Here is a 22,500-nt window from a genome sequence, read left to right as displayed (position 1 = left end):
TTGGACTGGTAAACTGTTGGAGTATCCCAAAATTTGTTAGTCAAGCATTGAATTATAATTCATGTTCTAATACTTGCTCATAAGGAATTAAGATGAACTCCAAGCAATCAAAGTAGCTTAGCTACATAATACCAGAATTCATCAGAAGAGGCAAAAGCATAAGCTAGGGCAAACGTCAGTGAGAAGTACGTAGAGGGCAACTATCTGGAGGCCAAGACAATGGGGGTATTGATTACAGTAACATTCCTAATACGAGATATTTATGTAGCAAATATGTTATACCAGACAGAAGCATAAGATACTTCATTAAAAATTGTAGACACAAGTGCCTGCAAAAAAATCACTTAATTGGTGAAGGTAGCAAGTGAGGATACAGAATATGGGCCTGATTCCAAAAGGCTTGCTCTCAGTGCAAGTGACCACTTACACTGACAGCAGGTTGAGAACAAATCTTTTTGAATCTGGTCCATGTAGCAAGCCTGTTTATAAATAGGTCTTAACACTGAAGTAAGTCACTTACACTGACACCAGGTCTTTTGGAATCAGGGTTGATTTACACTGAGAGCAACTCTTTTGGAATCTGGGCTATTTCAGTTAGATGCCTGTCCTTAGTGATGGGAATTGTATTACCTTCACTATGTTTTAAATGGTAAAACATTAAGTAAATCTAAAAATCACAAAAAAAAGACAAAGTTCAAATGAGAACAGTTTAAATCCATGGATCTGCCAATGAAAGCAAGTCGGATAAAGAATAATAAAAATTTAATTGAAATTAAAGCTAAAAATATGAAACCTCATTAAGCAGGTGAAAATAATTAAATAACAGACAGCAAGCCCTTTTTGTGTGTGATTCTTATTTATTTTTATTTATCATTTGTTAACCAGGAAAGTCCGACTTGGAGCAAAGCAAATTTTGAGCGGTGGCCCAGGGAGAAATGCTCCAGATGCATCTATTTATAATGTGGGAGGAAGCCAGATCACCCGGAAAAAACCCACATGAACACAGGGAGGACATGCAGACTCCACACAGAAGGCACCCCAGCCGAGAATTGAACCGGAGAACCTCTTGCTGTGAGGTGACAACACTATCTCTGCACTTATTATAGGTAACACAAACCTTCATGCACAGAAAACAAACTGATGCAAGGAAAAGCAAATGGATGGGTCAGGATCTGGACAGTCTGCAAAAATTTGGACATGAAGAGGTATATATTATTCATGGAAACATGCAATGCTGGTACTGATGAGGCCAGTAATTGCTGCACAAAGAGTTTGGGGATGAAAATCTCCTTCTCTAGTCTCCCAGATGATATTTCTTCCCAGTGCAAGGACTTTCACTTTACCTCAAAGGTCTGAACATCCTTGAGTAAACATAAAGAAATCCAAATATTTGAAATCCAAAATAGAGTTAAAATCTGCAGTAATATAATGTAGACTTCATCTATGAAACAAGAAAAGAATGTTACAAATCATGGTCTCTGGTGTCCTCCCAGATGCAAAGGCCTAATCTGTTTAAATAAATAAATACTTAAAAGATGTCTAACTTCACTTTTATAAAAACTAGAATAATATTTACATGATACCAAGACTACATTATGCTGTGGGATTATATCTTCTGAAGTCTGGCAGAGGGCTTTTAACTAGAAATATAAAGAATTGTTTCAATACAGGACAATGTAACTTTAACCAACATCACAATTCTGTATGAAAATGCTAGGATCCGAGGAAAAAAATTATAACATTTTGAAAGAAATTAGTAATCAGAAATGAAGAGAACTTTGGTGATTAGCAATTGTTTTCTTAAATAACGTTATTGTATAATAGCAGTAACTCACTCCTGAGTATGGGTAATGCTTCTCCCTCATGAAACTACACCAGTCATGGGTAAATCCAGCATTACCCACACCTAGTCATGGGTTATTCATAGATTCATAAATTATTGCTAGGCTAATGACCCAGGGGGGCTTTCTAAGCATAGCAAAGGTTTCCCATAAGAATAATAATGTCCTGTATCCAAACAAGACATTATGAACCAGGCATTTATAAGCTACCTCTGTCCATAAGGCACATGGGTGCCAGGCCCAGTGTAAATTTCCTGTTCCCCATGCACTGGTTTAGGATGCACGTAAACTGTGTAATAGACAAACTCAGCTTCACATGAATGGGAAGCCTCTTCTGTAGGAGATGAAGTCTCTGGGACCCTTATGCATCTCCCCAGCATGTTCTGTTCATGTCACAGACAAAATACAGGTTCCTAGACTTTGTATTTCTGGTACTCTTGGACTTACAAATATGCAGGAGATTCATAAGTGTGAGGTTAGTGGATGCCTTGTAAACCGGACATAGATCACCCAACAGCAATTTCTAGTTGAGTAGATGGAAAGAGCTTTAAGACATTCTGCATAAAGCAGGTTTATTACACCTTGTATTATTTTTCTAAGGAATCTCTGAGGTCACTAGTTGCTGCATATGTCTGGTCAGGTACATACTAAAGGGAGCAGTGTATTCTATGATTGGTCTGATAAGGGCTGAGTACAGTGGGATAATGACCTTTTTGCTTAAATATTCTCCCAGATTCATTGAAAAAGTGAATCCAATGCACTACATTGACCAGCAAACAAAATCTATTGGATACAACATCCAGATTTCCCCCATAAAAACCTCTTGGCAGAACACCTCTTCACAGATAGGAACATCCATTTGAAATTCCAAATACCAAAATGGCAAAACAGAGTCTTCATTACCTGTCTCAGTCCTTGATTACAATCCATTCCTGTTAGAGGGAGACAACAAGCATTCACTGATAAGAGAATAGAATTAAAATCCCAATAGCAGCAAAAGCACGTACCGCAGGTCTGGTGGATGAACGAAGCAAATTCTAAATAGAAAACAAAAGATACAGTAGAGATTAGTGGTCTGGTATCTGATGTCACCTTGCAAGTGCTTCTATGAATGCATTACTGATCTATACTGCACATGCAACTATTTTGTTATAGAAATTCCACTGCATCTGTTGTGATCTCATTTTAATCATTTAACAACAGAGTGCAGAAAATGTCCAAATGTAATGTGTTTCAGTGACTGGTACTTACAGAAATTGCAGATATAAACCGACAGTCGTGTTTGTCCACTGTCAGTAATGATATTCCCTGGCATGCAGTAGTAACAGACATGATTTTCAGTAGTAACAGACATGGTGTGTGAGATTCCTTATGGTCTGTGAATATTCTTTGGTAAAGTGGTATAAAGTTCAGACATTGATCTGCATTAAATTTGATATGATTTTTGCAGGTCACTTAGACACGGTTCCAATAGCCAACGCATAAGCAGAGGGAAATCTCTTGAAACTCTGACACAGGATGTAAGTAAACTTAGACAATTACAATATTATATTTAAAGCCTTATAGATTCATTTATGTTTGGTGTAGTAATGTAACTGAGAAGGCATATGCATACATACATAGGTGCAAATTTTTATAATGATTTTCTCGCAATTTCTTTAACTGTGCAATATGATACATTTTCAAATACTTTTGCCTTTCAGCATTCCAGTACTGTAAGATACAGGAATGCTCAGCGTGAAGACAGCGAAATAAAGATGATTCAAGAGAAAAAGGAACAAGCTGAAATGAAAAGGTACGTCTATAATATTTATTTATTGCTGGTAACAAATACTCAGAATTGTAATTAAGTGGGCTAGATCACAAAGTCCCTTTTCTCTGAATTAGCAACTATCATAATATAAAAGTATCTTAACTAAAAATAAAAACTACTACTATACTGTGCTTTACGTATGTGATTATCACAAATCCCCTTTTCCAATTTTTTATATGGAATTGGGGTATCACATCAACATTAGGCAATGTGATCAACTCACCTAGAGCTAATGTTCAAGTTTATGGATGTATTTTAAAAAGACGTGGTTAATGCAAAAAAAAAAAAAAATAGCCTAAGCACTGCTATTTTCACTGTAAGCTGATTTCAGAAATTAATAAATAACAGAAAATTAGCCTGAACACATATAGTTTTACAGTAAAGTAATTCTAATAATTAATGAGTACCTATATATGTAGGTATGTATGTATGTATTTATGTGATATATATATATATATATATATATATATATATATATATATATATATATATATATATAGATAGACTGATAGCTATATAAATATATTTAAAAAGAAATATAAGAACAGTAGCACTGTTAGTTTTAATTGAAATAACCTACATTGTAAAAGACAGTAACAGTAGCAATTTAAAAATGGAAAATGCTAATTTTTAATGCAAATGACTTATTTTCATTTAAAGATTATTTACTTTAACTACATACATGCAATTTGTGATGTTTTTGTAGGAAAGTACAGGAGGAAGAATTAAGAGAAAACCATCCGTATTTTGACAAGCCTCTTTTTATAGTTGGACGAGAACATAAATTTCGAAACTTTTGCAGGCTAGTAGTTCGAGCTCGTTTCAATGCGTAAGTGAATTTTCTTTGGTATATAACCAAATATAACATGATAAATTGTATTATATTTCAGTTTTCAAAATTACACTTGGGATATTTTGACTTGTACTGATGTAGTCTCTCTCTTTTTTTAACACACTGAGTTCAGACTCAGATCAACTCCGCAGATTATCTTTTTGATTATTTTGCTTATAGCCATATTTGGCCCATTTCTTCCTCTGATGACTGCAAGATACAACACTGTGAAGAGATATGTCATGATGTGATGGGTTGGGTGTTTTTCACTAGTTTGCACATATATCTAATCATATCCAGAAGTGAACTAACAATATCACTAGAGGATAGGCTGACTTTGCAGTCTCCCTAGCAGAAGGTACATGTAATTTATTATATATGCATTTCCGTCAGTAGATCCTCCAGGTTACTGAGGGGAAATGTCTGTATCTATCCCCTGAGGAAAACAAGACAGAAAGACAATTATTTCTTTCCTCCCAGTACTTATTCAGTACTCGGACTCTGTCAAGTGATACTACAGGCTGATGCCTTGCCCCTTATCCAAAGACAAATCTATAAAGTTGTATTATCTTTGATAAGTATTACATACAACTCGTGCAAGGTCTCTTTCTTTGTAAAGTATTTTTTTTATTACATTTGACAATAACTGAAAATAAGTTACTCAAATGGTTAGTTTTAGTATACAATATATATAAATAACAATGATAATGAAAAAATATAATGGTGTACACCAAAGCACTATAAATTTCTTAATTAAAACTTCAGTACAGAAACAGATATAATTCCATATAATGAACAAAAAATGCTCACTAAATTTTAATAAACATAACTCTAGCACTTCAATGTGCTCAACATATTTTATTTTTATTTATTTTTATTCACAAATAATATTATGCATAACATTTTACCAGAGTGTAACTAATGGAGTAATAGATCTAAAATAGACTCCTAGAAACAGCCCTTTGATGTCAGTGATTCAGGAATCAACACACACTGATCAACAAGTCCCAAGCTGAGTAAAACCCACATAACCATTGTCATATAAACATACACATACGCACACATGCAGAGACACACACACACACACACACACACACACACACACACACACACACACACACACACACACACACACACACAGACATAAGGTTCCACCTTTTTTATTCCATTGGCTTTCACTGAATTTGACTTTGCAGCATTATACTGAAAACAAATTCCCTCAAATGCTACAAAGTGGTGAATATTTTCATTTTATTTTTTTATTAATGTAAGTGATAGTGTAAGTGAATGGATGTGTTTCATTTATTTATACTCAGTGTTTTGATGTGGTTTGCCTATTTGGCTGAGATCAGTAATCAGTGGGGTAATGGGAGTTTTTTTGTTTCTCAGTAGTGTTTGATTTTGGAGTTGTCATATATTCAAGAAGAGGGGGATGTGGGGTGGGGAGGATTGTACCCTTGCAAAAACACTGCTTTGGTTGTGTTTAGGTGCTTTTATGTTTTAGATGGATTTGAAAAACAATTTGCTTCAGTTACATTTTCTTCATGGTATTTCTGTTAGATGTAGTCAGCATCAAGCAAATGACATAGCTCATATAGCTATACAGACACACACACACACACACACACACACACACACACACACACACACACACACACACACACACATATGTATATAAAGATATGTATCTTTACCTATCTGTCAATCTATATGTGTATATATATATATATATATATATATATATATATATATACACACTCACAGTGGGCATCAACAATATATCCTTTTGGCACTGTATTGCAATCTTAGAGGTGGTATATATGTGTGTATATATATATATATATATATATATATATATATATATATATAAATGTAGCAGGTCTTTCCTCCTTACAAAAACATAGATTTTGTTTTATCATATCTGTGTGATTTGATTTTATGTTGATATTACCTTCTCAATGCACATCTCTTTTATACCCTTACCATGCACCTTCCTGACCGATCCCTCAGGTCTAATAATCAGAATCTACTTGAAGTGTACAAGCCATTGCACACTCCAGGCAAATCTCTCCAATCTTTTTTCACTTGCACGGAAATGGAATTCTCTTCCCCCTCATATTCGAACTGCCCAGAACCTCTCAGCTTTTAAGACCTTACTCCACTCTTATCTCTCTTCTAAATGGGAGTGCTCCTATTCCTACCCCTCCTAACTTTTATACCATACCCGCATTGCCACGGCAACATGCCAACACTATAGGTTATCTCCTACATAGTAATCCAATTGCTTAGCAGACTATACACCTACAACCTTGACATGCCACACAGTCCTATTATGATATGTCCTATTATGACATGCCACACAGTCCTATTATGATATGTCCTATTTTGACATGCCACACAATCCTGTTATTTTATGTCTTGTAAAATCATTTGCAATAACTTCTGCTGACTGTTATCTTCACAATTACCCTATATTGATATTGTTATGATCTATGATGCTATTACTTCTCTATGTTTGTAATAACTTCTGCTGATTGTTATTTTCATAATTACCCTGTATTAATCTTGATGTGATTTATGCTGCTATTATTTTTATGTGATTTATGCTGCTATTACTTCTGTATATATGTACTTGGGGCCTCCATTGAAAAAGGGCTGATTCTACCCCAGTGGACTTTCCCGGTAAACAAACAACAAAAAAAAAATAATAATGTGTATTCGGATCATTGTGATTTGTACACCTTTACCACTATGACAAACTTTCAAAATGTTCATATGTATATCAGTTTATAACATTTATAACATTTCTACAAAATAACTTTTTTCAGAACCTAACCTTGCAATCCATCAAAATTAACATTTAAATAAAACATAAACAGTGCCTTCATAATAGGGCTCCCTGCAATCCCTGTACCCCCTCAACTATAAATATACAAAGCTGACATCTTGCAATGGTGGAGAGAATAAGAAACTATTTTAACCCCCTCTGTGCACAGAGCACCTGAGCCATAAAAATATACATAAAAACAATGTTTCTTCAGGGAGGCAATTCCTGCTACACTCCTACACCAATTACACAACAGTCAGGTTAAGCAGAAACTTAATTAGCCCCAATGTTTAATCATGTCACTTTAGAACATATACACTGCTTCTGATGAAACGAGATGTGACGGAATATGACAATCCATTTCTGCTCTGATGAAAGAGAGATGTTTATAGAACAAATGGAAACCATATAAAATACACTCACATATATACACATATAGCGTTGTTGTTAACTTTGTGTACAGTGCAAGGAATGTATATATTTCAGTGGTATTGTTAATTAGCAGTTTTAGTCATTCAGGCATTTACTTTTATGATGTCTCTTTTTAGCCATTACTTTTGTTCCAAAACAAGGCATTAAACTTAAATAAATTGAACAGAACAATTATGGGATGCAAAATACAATGCAAGACACACATTTGATTTAATTTTACACACAGAAGAACTTCAACATTTGCAACATTTTTTGTGATGAGTGTTTCAACAAAATATTTAATTTAAATATCATGAACAAAACAATTGAAGAGTGCAAAAGTCAAAATAGAATCACAGTACAGCAGAGCCATGAAATTAGTAACAATTGAAATAGATCTAACAACTAAAATATGACATACATTGTCTACAATAAAACAGAAAATGTTATAAAAACAGTTTAGTATTGCTAAAAATTAAAATGTTTGTTAATGGATTATATGATAACATCAGTACAGATGTATGTGTGTTATGTGATAAAGACTTCCTTTCACACCTTTTTTAAAGTCAGTTACATTTCTATATTTTTGGAGTTGGTATATAAAGTTTTTTGGGGGGATGGGTCTTGCTGCCATACTGGGGGGAAAATAAGTTTATAGAAGAGTGATGTTAGATCGTCATATTTCCCCAGTACTCTTGGTCTTTTTTTAAGGGTCTCTAGATTCAGTAATGCAGGACTCAAGATTTCAACAGAGAGCTGGTTTATATCCAGTTCTTAATTAGGAATACAATTAGAGAGAAGATATTTATTGCACAAACCCCCAGAATTACAAGCTATGCAAGACATGCGGTGTACCGATCAATGCCTTTCGCTGTAAAAGTGTTCCAGCAATAGTGTATAAATGTAGGAGTAACATGTTCATGTCTGTAGAAAACATACTCAGATACTGACTGAACACTCAGTTTAATGTCTGCAATTTCAAGCTGACTTCCACACTCTAGTATTCACAGGAATAGAGCAACGATAAGCTCATTTAACAATACTACGCATATGTAAGAAAACATTGTAGCTTTCACAGTAAAAACACAGGAAAGATTAATGTAAACATGCTGGTCAGAATCTGCATGATGTCAGTAATGACAAATATGGCACTTTCTGTGGCCTATGTGCACGGATGATAAAGCCCATAGACTGTCTATAGCTGACAACCTTGCGTTGCTTATAATTTTCCTATTGCAAACGTCATCTCTCATGTTGCCCATAGTAATTCCTACACTAAGCCTGAATTATTGAGTTGCCTGTAATTCTTTTGCTGGCTTTATTCCGTTGCCGTCTGTGCAAATTTTACAGGTCTACTATCCATAATAAGTCAGTAACACTACTGAGTTGCAGTGCCTGTAGTATTTTTTTTTTTTTTGCTAGCTTGTACTACGTGCTATTCCTGGTAAATCTCTTCCAGACTTTGCCTGGTTCTCTGCTGACAGAAAGATAATAGCACTATTCAGCTGCACCATTCATCATCTGATGTGCTTAGACAGATGCTCAAAATAGCTTTGATATACATGTTGCCCAGGTTTCAGACCATAAATCAGTACAATTGCCCAGTTGCATGACAAGTCGCAAGTCAGTTACTTAGCATGCTGGGATGTGCCACCTATTTTGAAGTTGCTGCCATCCTCAGTGAATCTCCACTCTATAATAAATTAGTAACAATACTTAACTATAGCAGCAGTAGTAAGATTATTACCTTTTTTCCTCATCACATTATATATATGTATATATATATATATATATATATATATATATGTGTGTGTGTGTATGTATATATATATATATATATATATATATATATATACATACACACACACACACACACACACACACACACACACACACACACACACACACATACATATATATGTCTCCCATCCTTGTCTAATGCCTGAAGTTCAGCTGTACCACCTATCATACTGACATTATTATAGTCAATTTATATAATATTGATATTCATTGATAGCATATATTAGTTATAGATCTTGACAGCATCTAGATTACTGTTCATTAATAATATGTTTCAGTTATATAGTCTGGCAAAAGATACACTGGTATTTGTGGAGTCATAGGTAAGTGGTAGGCATAACATAGTAAAACAAACTGGTAAACCAAATGAAAAACACAATCCATGCTGGAAACAACCACACAGGAAACAGGACAAACCAGATTTTAATGTCAGTTTTAACACTTTCATCTGTATGTAGCACAAGACTTCTTCAGAAACATTATACTAATACACAAAATCCATTAAGTACCATACTTTGCCCTCCCCTAAAAAAAAAAAAAAAAACACATATACTGCCACAACCAATGAAATGCACACTCCAATTAAAATACCTTCCAAATTCTTGACAATTAAAGACTTGGTACCAAGTATTAAAATCACACATTCTTAAAGACACATGTTCTTTGAAAAACACACATTTGGTATATAAAAGAACTTCATACTATATAGGAACGAAGCTTCAAAATGCTGGCAGTAGACATAGTTTCATTGAATCCAGGTGGAAAACAAGCATTAAACCTAACTTGCCACCTTAACTCTTTATATTCAATGGTATCAGACCAAGGACCACCTCTTACATTTTTATTAATTACCTCAAGACACAAAAATCCAAATTCATAACCAGGGTTTTCAACCACATGCTTAGAAAGTGCATTGTTGGGGTTCCCTTTCTTAATAGCATTGATGTGCTCATGTATACGATCTTTAAACCTCCTGTGGGTCTTTCCTATATAGAACCCCTTACATTGCTTACAAAGAGCCAGGTAGACAATCCCAACAGTATTACAGTTGCAGAAAAAATGTTTTAATTGGATGTAAATACCATTAACAGTGGTCTTGTCACCTTATATGATGTATTTACATAGGCCACAAAAAACACATTTATGGGTACCAGTTCTCCCATTGATCTTGTTTGAAACACCACACTCTCCATTTTCTAACATTTCCTTAATATTCCTCCCCCTTTTGTAAACAATTTTGACACTACCTCAGTCAACTTTTGAATTTCATGAAAACATGAAAAAACATTCCAGTTCTTTTTCAAAATTTCTTAAATATAATCACTATCGGGTGAATAGGTAGTGACAAAAGTTAGTTTAGAACCAAAATTGTCTCCATCATCAGGCCTGTTATTTAGGCCAAAAGTGTCACTATCACCATTTAATGGGGCGAGACCTGTTCTTCTTTTCTCATCTACCTCATCTCATATGTTTTGTACCAGTTCCTGGGGGTAACCTCTAGCCAAAAACATATTGGCCAAGAATTCACATTCATGGAAGTAGGTTTCTTCTTTAGAAACCATCCCCGTCAGACATACAAATTGCCCCTTTACAATGCCACATTTTTGATGTCCTGGGTGGCAACTGTCATAATGTGGGAGGCAACTTGAAAAGGTGGGTTTCCTATAAAAGCTGCTGACCAACTTTTTGTTTGCTGTGTCTTTTGTGATTTTGACATCTAAGTATGAGATGTCTTGTTCAATCCATTGGGAGGCAAAAACAAGAAAAATCTGTTATTTGATTAATATAGTCAAAAAAGACCTTCAATTCATCTAGACTTTCTTTCCAAACAATAAAGATGTCATCCAAAAAATGCAAATAGAGGGACTATGGTGGGGCCTCTCCATACTTCTCAAAAATAAACCTTTTCTCCCATTGCAATATTACTACATTCCCAAATATGGGTGTGCAAGCCGCCGCCATTGCCACTCTTTTTTTCTGCAAAAAGTAGTGTCCATTAATGTAAATATAGTTATGCTTCAACACCATCTCCATTAACACATCTAAGGTGTTGATCTCCTTATTAGAAAAATGTGGCTTTCAGTTAGAAAATCATGATATCAATCTAAATCCTCCTCATGGGGTATCACATTGAATAGATTAACAACATCCACAGTGCACAAAATTAAGTCATCTTTAAATTCAATTTTAGACAATTTAGTAAGGAAGTTCCAGGAATCCCTACAACTGTGCTGTTTGCCTTCCAACACTTTTTTAAATTTAATATCTACATATTTGGCCAAAGGGTAAGATTTAGAATTAGATGTGTTCACAATTGGCCTCATCGGTGGATCCCTTAAGTTCTTGTGGATTTTGGGCAATCCAAATATCATAGGTATTATTCAGTACTTTACAGCCAAATAAAGTCCATTCATCTAAACTGATCTGTTCTTGGTCAAGCATGTCCTGTAGTTGCCAGTCAATTCTGGCATAAGCAATATGTACCATGTTGAGAGAGGTTTCCTCATAGAAATCACCATCAAGTAAAAAAGCCAACATTTTGTTAAAATAAACACTTGACCTCATTAATACTATCCCCACCCTTGTCTAGCTTCATGACCCTTATGGTTTTATCATTATACAATTGCTGCAACAATTTTCTCTCTATTTATTTATTTCCAGTTTGATTACCGAGGAAGTCCACTGTTCCAACATGGCCCGTTTTCAGTGGAGGCCCGGGGAGAAAAGCTCCGAGAATGCATTAAAAAGAAACAGTTTACATACAGGATTTACAAGAAATACAAGCAAGGTCTGAGAATGCATTAGCAGTTTACAAATATGATTACAAGAGGTACAACCTAGTACCAGAAACAGTTCTGTAGAACTGATTAAGATAAGCTTTTTCATTGAGAAACGTTAGCAGAAATTTCTTGAAAATGAGTGTTAAGGTTGTATAGATATTTGATAAGTAATGAGAAATTACAGGAATATGAGAAATTGTGGATATGCTTTACATGCATATATTAGAGTAGAAAGGAGTACTCTATATTTACAATATTTACAAGTTTTGTTGAGCAAAAATAGCTGTAGGAGTGGAAGAAGTAAGGAGAGGAATAAAGCCGCAGGAGAGTGCAGGGAGATTTGATAGAGATGAAAGAATATGTCTGAGGGAGGTATATAGGGTTTATGTGCCAGTAGGGGGAGACTCTTATGGCTTGAAGTGATCGAAGCTTAAGTAAGGAGGGATTATGTGCTGGAAGGGGGAGACTCTTAAGGCTTAAGGTAATCAGTGCTTAAGTAGGGAGGAGGCAGGAGCATTTCCGTTTAGTAGACAGGTGTATGAAAAGCTGGGCTTTGAAATTTTCATAGTTTGGGGTGCTTCTTAGTGATTGAGGAAGGGAAATCCATTTTTTACCTAGAGCATATGAGAGGAGCAGTTGGCCAGCAGGATGTTTGGGTTTATGGATAGCTATTAAGTTCTGATGTTTAGATCTAAGGGTTCTGTTGGGTATATAGCTACATCAGATAGGCTGAAAAAATATTTTTACGTTGGTTTTTCCATAAATTCCTAAACTCAAATTCACAGAGTCTTTCAAAAATTACTAACAGCCACATTAAGGGGGGTTTAGAATGCTGCTCCTTTTCAGAGCATTACTGTTAAATTCAACTTCTTTCCCATTAAACAGCAACTTAGAGTTCCTTTTATGCAAAAATACCTTAAGGTCAAGAATTAAATCAACAATATTCATTTTGACAGTAGGAATAAAATTAAAGCCTTTACATAATAATTCAACAACATGTTCATCAAATGATTTATCGGAGTAGTTATACACATAAAAGTCACCTTTTCTGCTGCTCATAATACTGAGACCAGTGCCCTCATGTTCATCCAAGTCTGGTATGAATAACTTCTCGTTGCTTAATAATCCCAATGTGGGTTGTTGTTCCAGCACAATTGTCACTAAAATCCCCCATTCAACCTCCCCTGAGGGTAATTCTGAATCTGTTGTACCATCGATTCCTTATCCTCTCCGAGTGTCTCTGAAGCTCCCACCCTAAAGGGGCAGCACCCTGCTAATTGACATTTTGATCTTCTTGCACTTTATTCACTAAAGGATCATCTGTGGATGGGACAAAGGAGTTAGAAGGCTTCGGATAAGCTAACCCCTTGGAGTAGTTGATGCTGTCTCTTTCAAACTTCTTTTCTTTTTTGGATTTCAGCTACTGTTTTATCCACAAAAGAAAAAATGTTGGTAAAGTTCTCTTTCTGTTGCTCAAAAAGGAGGTCTGACATAATAATTTTTTCCAGGTCAGTAGCCTCTTTAGTGAGTTCATCAATTGACCTCTGGTTATGTTTAGCCAGAACCTCTAATAGTTCACATACCTGGCGATCAAAAAGTTCAATTAGTACTAGGTGTAAGGGTGAGTTTTGAAGCAAACCATTTGGGAACTTCCAGGAGTGAAGTCGCTTAGGCACCCTTTTTACTTTAACATTCTCTCTGAAATAGCAGTTTTCAACCTGAAGCTTTCGAATTTTCAGCAACTTGTCTTTCAAAAGCTCAATGCTTTGCTGTAAAGTTCCATTTTCTCTTGGTATGTTACAATGGAAAGACAAGCTCCATTTAAACCACATAGAACAATTAATGTTCACATCACACATATCCATTCTTAAAGCTTCAGGTGTTCTCATATATTAGGAGAACTACAGTAATTCACATTACCATTTTGTCCAGGGAGAAGGTAGGTAGCTTGAGAGCCACTCACAGATTTGTATCCTGTGCGAACTACTATTTCAGACACTTGCTGGATAAGTTGTTGAACCAGCTGGGTTAATGTCCCAACTTGTCCTGATAATGCTTCCAGTCCACCAGGTACCTGAGAATTGGTTACAACACCAGAATTAACTGCAGACATAGTAAAACAAACTGGTGAACCAAACGAAAAACACAATCCAGGCTGGAAACAAACACACAGGAAACAAGGTGAACCAGATTTTAATGTCAGTTTTAGCACTTTCATCTGTATGTAGTACAAGACTTCTTCAGAAATATTATACTAATACAAAAAATCCATTAAGTACCATACTTTCCCCTCCCCTAAAACAACACATGTACTGCCAGAAACAATGAAATACACACTCCAATTAAAATACCTTACAAATTCTTGACAATTAAAGACTTGGTACCAAGCATTAAAATCACACATTCTTAAAGACACATGCTCTTTGAAAAACACACATTTGGTATATACAAGAACTTCATACTTTATAGGAAAGAAGCTTCAAAATGCTGGCAGTAGACATAGTTTCACTGAGTCCAAGTGGAAAATAAGAATTAAACCTAACTTGCCACCTTAACTTTTTATATTCAATGGTATCAGCCCAAGGATCACCTCTTACATTTTTATTAATCACCTCAAGACACAAAAATCCAAATTCATGACCAGAGTTTTAAAAGTTTACGTAGCTGTCAAGAATTTGTAAGGTATTTTAATTGGAGCATACATTTAAGTGGTTCTAGTAGTACATGTGTTTTTTTAGGGGAGGGGAATGTATGGTACTCAATTTTTTTTTTTATTAGTATAATGTTTCTGAAGAAGTCTTGTGCTACATACAGATGAAAGTGTTAAACTTGACATTAAAATCTGGTTCATCCTGTTTCCTGTGTGGTTGTTTCCAGCCTGGATTCTGTTTTTAACTGGCCTTGTGGGCCATTTTAAGCCTAGCCAATTTCCCTTTTTGTGCTCAAATTAAGCAGTTCCATTGGGTTAGATATTGGCTTTTCTCATCCCATCATCGATAATTGTATATTACCCTTAATGAGATTACCTGGGATCATACCACAGGTAATTTGAGGGGACCCATGCATGGGATAAACCATTTAGGAGCTGCTTCTATCCATTAGTAGTATACGGGGTTGTTCTGGGGTACATTTTCTGTTTGCCATCCATAGATCCAAGTTGTACTTGAATATGGACAGGGATGAACTTTGTTTTATGTGGATGGGGAGTCTGTTCCACAACAGCAGTATCTTCTGTGAGACATACCTGTCCCTCTAACCTGTTCTGTTGATGTTGCAAAAGAGGTTTACATCCATATACCTAGTATTTCTGATGCCATTTCATTTGCTGGATGTGCAGTTATTCCATCAGGACTGGCTCAGAGGATGCTTTGTTTACCAGACACAGGTAAACTCTTAGCAGTCTGTAGGACACATGGTATAGTGACAGGGATTTGAGTTGGTCCATGTAACACATGTTGTTTTGTCCTTGTATCCTTTTAGTAAGGCATCTCTGTGGATGTTCCAGTTGCTGCATGTGACCGGACATATATATACCAAAGGGGACATTTTATTCAATGACTGGCCTAATGAGGGCTTAGTAAAGTGAGGACAATGACATCTCTAGATCTAGACACAATCCCTTTGTTTATAAGCTGTGCAATACAAAAAGACAATCTTACAAGAATGGACATGTTAGTCAAATGTTAGGTCGCTGTCTGCATAATTTCCCAAATCCCAAGCAACTGGTTCAACTTTTAGGAAAATATTGTTAATGCAGTTGTTCCCTTGGATAGATGACTTCCAAAAGGGCACAATAATGCATTTTTTGGCATTTGGTTTCAGTCCATGATTTTGGCACCAGTAAGTTATTTATTTGGGACAAACCTTCCTACAAGATGGCTAAGTCATTTGGGCATTCACTGTCTACTCTTTCCTTGTAGTCATCTGCAAACCTAGTCAGCCAGAGACCTTTGGTATTGGCTTTTACTTCAGAAAAGTAGATGCCAGGCAGGGAAAGTCCCAGCACAGAACCCTGGAGGACTCCACTGATGACTGATGTTTTTGTAGACATAACTTCCTCTATTTTGATTTTCTGCATCCTATCTGTGAGCCAGTTGGCAAACCAGTGATTGAGTCATTGAAAATATGTATATAGTCTGATACCAGATATATTGGTATTAATTGATAATATGTATCAGTTATATGGCTTGATATCAGATACATTTCTACTCATTGATAATATGTATCAGTTATATAGTTTGACATCAGATACAGTGGTATTCATTGAAAACAAGCTTCAGTTATATAGTTTGATATCTGCTGTATTGGTATCCCTTGATAATAGGTATCAGTTTTATAGTCTGGCATCAGATATATTGTTATTCATTAATAATACATATTCATATAGCTTGATGTCAGATTTGTATTCATTGATAGTATGTATCATTTATATAGTTTGACATCAGATACAATGGTATTCATTGATAATCAGCTTCAGTTATAAAGCTTGATATCTGCTATATTGTTATTCCTTGATAATATGTACAAGTTATTTAGTCTGATATCACATATATTGGTAGTCACTGATAATATTTATCAGGTACATATCTTGACATCAAATGTAGTGGCATTCATTGATACCTAGACATCAGATATATCAGTATTCACTGATATGTATCAGTTACATAGCTGGACATCCAGTATATTGACATTCATTGATAACTCATTGATAACATGAATGAGTTATATAACATGACATTCAATACATTGGTATTCATTTATAACATATAAAATTTACATAGTTTGGTATCAGTTATTTATTTATTCATTTATATTATTTTGTTTTGTTTTATTACCAGGAAGGTCCAGCTGGTCACAAGGTCCCTTTTCAGTTGTAACCTGGGGAGAAAAGTTCCATACTCATAAAATTAAAGAACAATTTATTCTTCTATCACATGCTCACATTCTGTGCAACTACTAAGAAATAGTAATACAGAAGACCTCCTTCTGTGCCACCCATTCTGCAACCATTCATTCAGTATAGTTACAAAATAAATACAAAATATTTCATTTCATATTCATTCACATTGCTCCAACCAGTCATTTAGTACAAAATACTATTTTGCCAATCCATTAACTTTTTATGCATTCCATATACAATGGCATCTGGATCTGATACGGAGTTAGCATTCACTTTCCTAAATGCTTCATCCTGCTCATTGATAGTGGTTTCTTTTTCATATTCTTCCTTAACTTGCTCCAGTTTTTTCACATTCCATTATCTTTTATCTTCCCTCTTATTATCTCAGATTTCCTTCTGGTTATATAATCTTTCTAAAACTGCAGTGCTTCACATTTTCCAACTTCATTCCATAATTTCTCATTTATTCCTTTTATTCCCTTTTCTATTTTAATATACTCCCTTTCATCCATATTGGCAAATGATCTGAAAAAACTGTCACAACTGCATCAATGTCTGCAACCCCCCAGGCCTTTTGATAAAATAAAATAAAATAACCAGTTTCACTTCCGAATATTCCAACTCCATAAGTCCATTGACTTTTATTCCATACCATTAATTTACCACATTTTATTACATCCTGCAGTTTTTTTAAATAGTTCGCTTTCTTTTTACATTTTTCCCCTTAAGTCACAGTTCATCTCCTGCTATTATAATTTTCATGCTGACCACTACATAAGCTAATATTTTATGAAACAAAGTATCTCTTTTTTATTGGTTATATATGCTATAATCCTCTATTTCATATCCACAGTTGTTAATCATCCCATCCTTACCAGTATTATACCTAGTATTTTTACCATTTAATATAACACAGCCCTACAGAGCACTGTTCACTTCCTAAGTTATATAGTACATTTTCACCCCACAATTTTTGTGTTTGTACTCTTATTTGTCAGAAATCATACATTTTTAATACAACATCCACATCATATTTAGCACACCATTCCATTATTCCTATTCTTACATTAATAATGCTGTTCACATTTACTGAACGTGATGTAAAGTAATTAATTTTGCTTCTGTTTAAGATTAAGGGAATTATTTTTAAATACTCATTTTCTTATTTTACTCTTGCTCTCTTTGAACACTTTTTCTTGAATCTCTGTATTCTTATTTTGACAGTTTATATTCACCATTTTCTTTTTTATTTTCCTTCATATTTATTACTGCAAATTCCTTTTCCTATCCTTTACTCTTTTAGTATTTTTTTTATTTCTGACTGTCTTCCAACTTATACCTTCTTCATCACTTACTTCCAAACTTTCTTCCTCTTGTTTTTTTCTTTATTTTTACCTCTAAATTGTCATTATTCTGTAATATCCATTCTTTTTCTGATTCTTCTGCTACACTTCCCTCAAAACTACTTATCTGCACGTTTAAAGCTTATTCTTTCTCCATCCATAAATAACCAACCTGATTACACCTATAACATCTCAACGTTTTTTTGCATCATGTCCCATTTCTTCACACAAAAAACATTGTTCACATTTATCTATAAAATGCTCTTCTTTTCCACAAAAGAAATGAGTCTTGAGTTGTCCCAAATATTTCACAACACCTATGTTCACCTAAATAGTTATAATGCTTGGAATATGCACAATATTTTCATTTACCATTTCAGTACCATAATACATGCCCATCCCCTAGCCCATATACCTCTCCTATCATATACTTTCACAATGTCCAAAAAATTATGACATATTCCTACCAAATGTTTTTTCAACATTTTTTTCATCAACGCCAGTTTAAAATTGCACATTTAACTCTCTTATAAACTCTCTGTTAAATGCTTTAATAACATGTAAGTTCCAAGGGCACGGATCCTTCATTTTCTCATATTCAGAAACAATTTTCTGTACTCTGTCCATTCTCAAAAATAAGACCACAAAAAGTTTCTTTGTTAATTAAAATGAAATCCCTTATCTCTTGTGTTTTATCGTCCAATGGAACTATAACATAGTCCCAAATATTTTACATGTTTAATTCTTTTTTTTTTTTTTTGTTTCCCTTGTATTCGAATGGGTACATTTTCTTATTATAGTACTGACTTTTTCAATCACTTTCTTCTTTCTTTCTTTCTCGCTCCTTCTGTGACTGTCTCTGCATTTGACTTTCTTTATGCCCTGTACATTGTCAATTTTTTAGGATCGGTACTGCCTCTTCTTTTTGGATTTTTTCCATTATTTCTCCCCATAAAGCTTCTCCACTCTTAAATGGCTTTCTTTGTACCATCCTGTCTTTCAGTAAATTATCATGCAACCCTTCTGACTAGATGGTTGTAACAGCACAATCTTCTTTGCTTAAATGGTCTTGTTTCTGATTCACCAAACAGTTTCTTTTGAAACATAATTTCTGTATCATTGTAACACTGTTACATTGAAGCAAACCCAAACAACTCACCTCCTTTCCCTTTTCCATTATGACCTTGCCTGCACACCATCCTGCTAGCTGTCACCGCATTAGGAACAGAACATGTGCACGTACTTGCTAGCTGAACAAGCTATGAGAAGGAGAAGTCCAAATTTCTCCCTAATAGTTTCAATACCAACTCAAGTATCCCCTGAAAAGAGGTCACTATCCTAGTAAGACTAACCCAGTCAACAAAGGATAAAAAAATAAATAATAAATAAATAAAATATTGGTATTCATTGATTATATGTGTAAGGTATGTAGCTTTACATGAGATATATTGGCATTCATTGATAATATTTATCAGGTGTATAGCTCTGTATCAGATATATTGGTGTTTATTGATAATATGTATCGAGTACATATCTTGACTTCATATATACTGGTATTCATTTCTTATATGTATAATGTACATAGCTTTACATCAGATATATTGGTATTCTTTGACAATATGCATTGGTTGCCCAGCTTGACATCAGATATATTAGAATTATTTGATAAAATCTATCAGTAATATAGTGTGATCTCAGGTATACTGGTATTAATTGATAATATGTGTCAGGCATATACCTTGACATCAGACATATTGCTATTCATTGATAACATGTATATGTTACATAACTTGACATCAGATATATTAGAATTAATTGATATTATGTGTCATTTATATAGCTTCATATCACATATATTGATTGGTATTTATTGAGAATATGTTTCAGGTGCATAGCCTGACATCAGATATATTGGTATTCATTAGTAATACTTCTCAATTATATAGTCTGAAATTAGAATATATTGGTATTCATTGATAACATGTACCAGTTATATAGCATATCAGATATATTGATATTCATTAATAACATCTGTCAATTATATTGCTTGTCATGAGACATATTGGTATTCATTGATAACATATATCAGGTATAGGGATATTTATTGATAATGTAAAAGTTATAAAACTTGTCATGATAATATGTATCAGGTACATAGATTGACATCAACCATATTGGTGTTCATTTATAATATGTATCAGTTGTATATCAATAATATCTTTGACTTACGGTGTATTGGACTTCATTGAGAATATGTGCATAACCTGACATCAGATGTACTGAAGTTCATTAAAAAAGGTATACAGATTTATATATACAGCTTCACATTAGATGACTTGACATTTATTGATGATATGTGTTGACATATAGATGACTAAGAGGGTGCACTTAATCTTTCACTAGCTCTTTTCTTCATCACCCCTACCAAAGCAAAGGCACGCAGGAAAAAAAAGCAAGAATTTGATTATTGTACTGACAAAATTAGAACTTTAATCTGATCTCTGTTGTGCATTTTATTTTACTGTCCACTTTATATGATTGTATCCGGAGTATTTAGTTTCTTTTCTTCTATGTAGCACTGCCTCTGATTAGTTACAGATTTATAATATTATTTTAGTTTATTGTTTTCACTGAAAAATGTCCAGTATTATAATGTATGTTGTATAATACAATGACTAAACTGTATGTATATATTTCTCAAAAAAACAAAAAAAGGACCCAAGCAGCACAAGATACCCCAATTTATTGTCATGACACAGGATAAGCAGAATCCCACACACTAAGCACTTTCACCATGTAGCAATGGCTTCTTCAGAGTAGAGTGGGAAGTTCAATCCATACATTTAAAAAGCTTGACATCACCTACGCTCAATTGCTCCTTGCACCATTCCTTTAATAACTTCTCACAATAATAATGCTTCTCAGTACCTAACAACATAGATGAAGAAAGTAGACAAGAGTATAAGGAGATGAGGTGCATGGCAAAGAGAGGGGTGGCAAAGGCTAAGGATAAGACGTATGAAGAGTTGTATAAAAGGTTGGACACTAAGGAGGGAGAAAAGGACCTGTACCGATTGGCTCAACAGAGGGACCGAGCTAGTAAAGATGTGCAGCAGGTAAGGGTAATAAAGGATAATGAGGGAAATGTACTCACAAGTGAGGAGAGTGTGTTGAGCAGATGGAAAGAGTACTTTGAGGGGTTGATGAATGAAGAGAATGAGAGGGAGAGAAAGTTGGATGATGTGCGGATAGTGAATCATGAAGTGCAGTGGATTAGCAAGGAGGAAGCAAGGATAGCTGCAAAGAGGATGAAGAACGGAAAGGCTGTTGGTCCAGATGACATACCTGTGGAAGCATGGAGGTGTTTAGGTGAAATGGCAGTGGGGTTTTTAACTAGATTGTTTAATGAAATCTTGGAAAGTGAGAGGATGCCTGAGGAATGGAGAAAAAGTGTTTTGTACCGGTTTTTAAGAATAAGGGTGATGTGCAGAGATGTAGTAACTACAGAGGGATTAAACTGATCAGTCACAGCATGAAGTTATGGGAAAGAGTAGTGGAAGCTAGATTAAGAAGGGACGTGATGATTAGTGATCAGCAGTATGGTTTCATGCCAGGAAAGAGCAGTACAGATGAGATGCTTGCTCTGAGAGTGTTGATGGAGAAGTACAGAGGAGGTCAGAAGGAGTTGCATTGTGTCTTTGTGGATTTAGAGAAAGCTTATGACAGGATGCCTAGAGAGGAGTTGTGGTATTGTATGAGGAAGTCAGGAGTGTCAGAGAAGTATGTAAGAGTGGTACAGGATATGTACGAGGGTAGTGTGACAGTGGTGAGGTCTGTGGTGGGAGTGATGGATGCGTTTAAGGTGGAGGTGGGATTACATCAAGGATCAGCTCTGAGCCCTTTCTTATTTGCAATGGTGATGGACAGGTTGACAGACGAGATCAGACAGGAGT

General features: G+C 34.9%; 1 protein-coding gene across 5 annotated transcripts in view; it reads left to right on the top strand.

The window, feature by feature from the left end:
• Window positions 1-22,500, top strand: part of NALCN (sodium leak channel, non-selective) — a 3,563,801-nt gene that overhangs the window by 2,892,414 nt on the left and 648,887 nt on the right. For all 5 annotated transcript variants that reach the window (XM_044071239.1, XM_044071242.1, XM_044071240.1 and 2 more), the window contains exons 20-22: window positions 3,292-3,361; window positions 3,545-3,636; window positions 4,361-4,483. In XM_044071239.1, coding sequence (XP_043927174.1) covers window positions 3,292-3,361; window positions 3,545-3,636; window positions 4,361-4,483 — 285 coding nt within the window. The remainder of the gene's footprint in view (window positions 1-3,291; window positions 3,362-3,544; window positions 3,637-4,360; window positions 4,484-22,500) is intronic.

Source organism: Protopterus annectens, chromosome 5.part0, assembly GCF_019279795.1.
Source record: "Protopterus annectens isolate FY-2018-M chromosome 5.part0, PAN1.0, whole genome shotgun sequence".
NCBI classification, from domain to species: domain Eukaryota; kingdom Metazoa; phylum Chordata; order Ceratodontiformes; family Protopteridae; genus Protopterus; species Protopterus annectens.
This window is presented reverse-complemented; position numbering and strand designations above follow the sequence as displayed.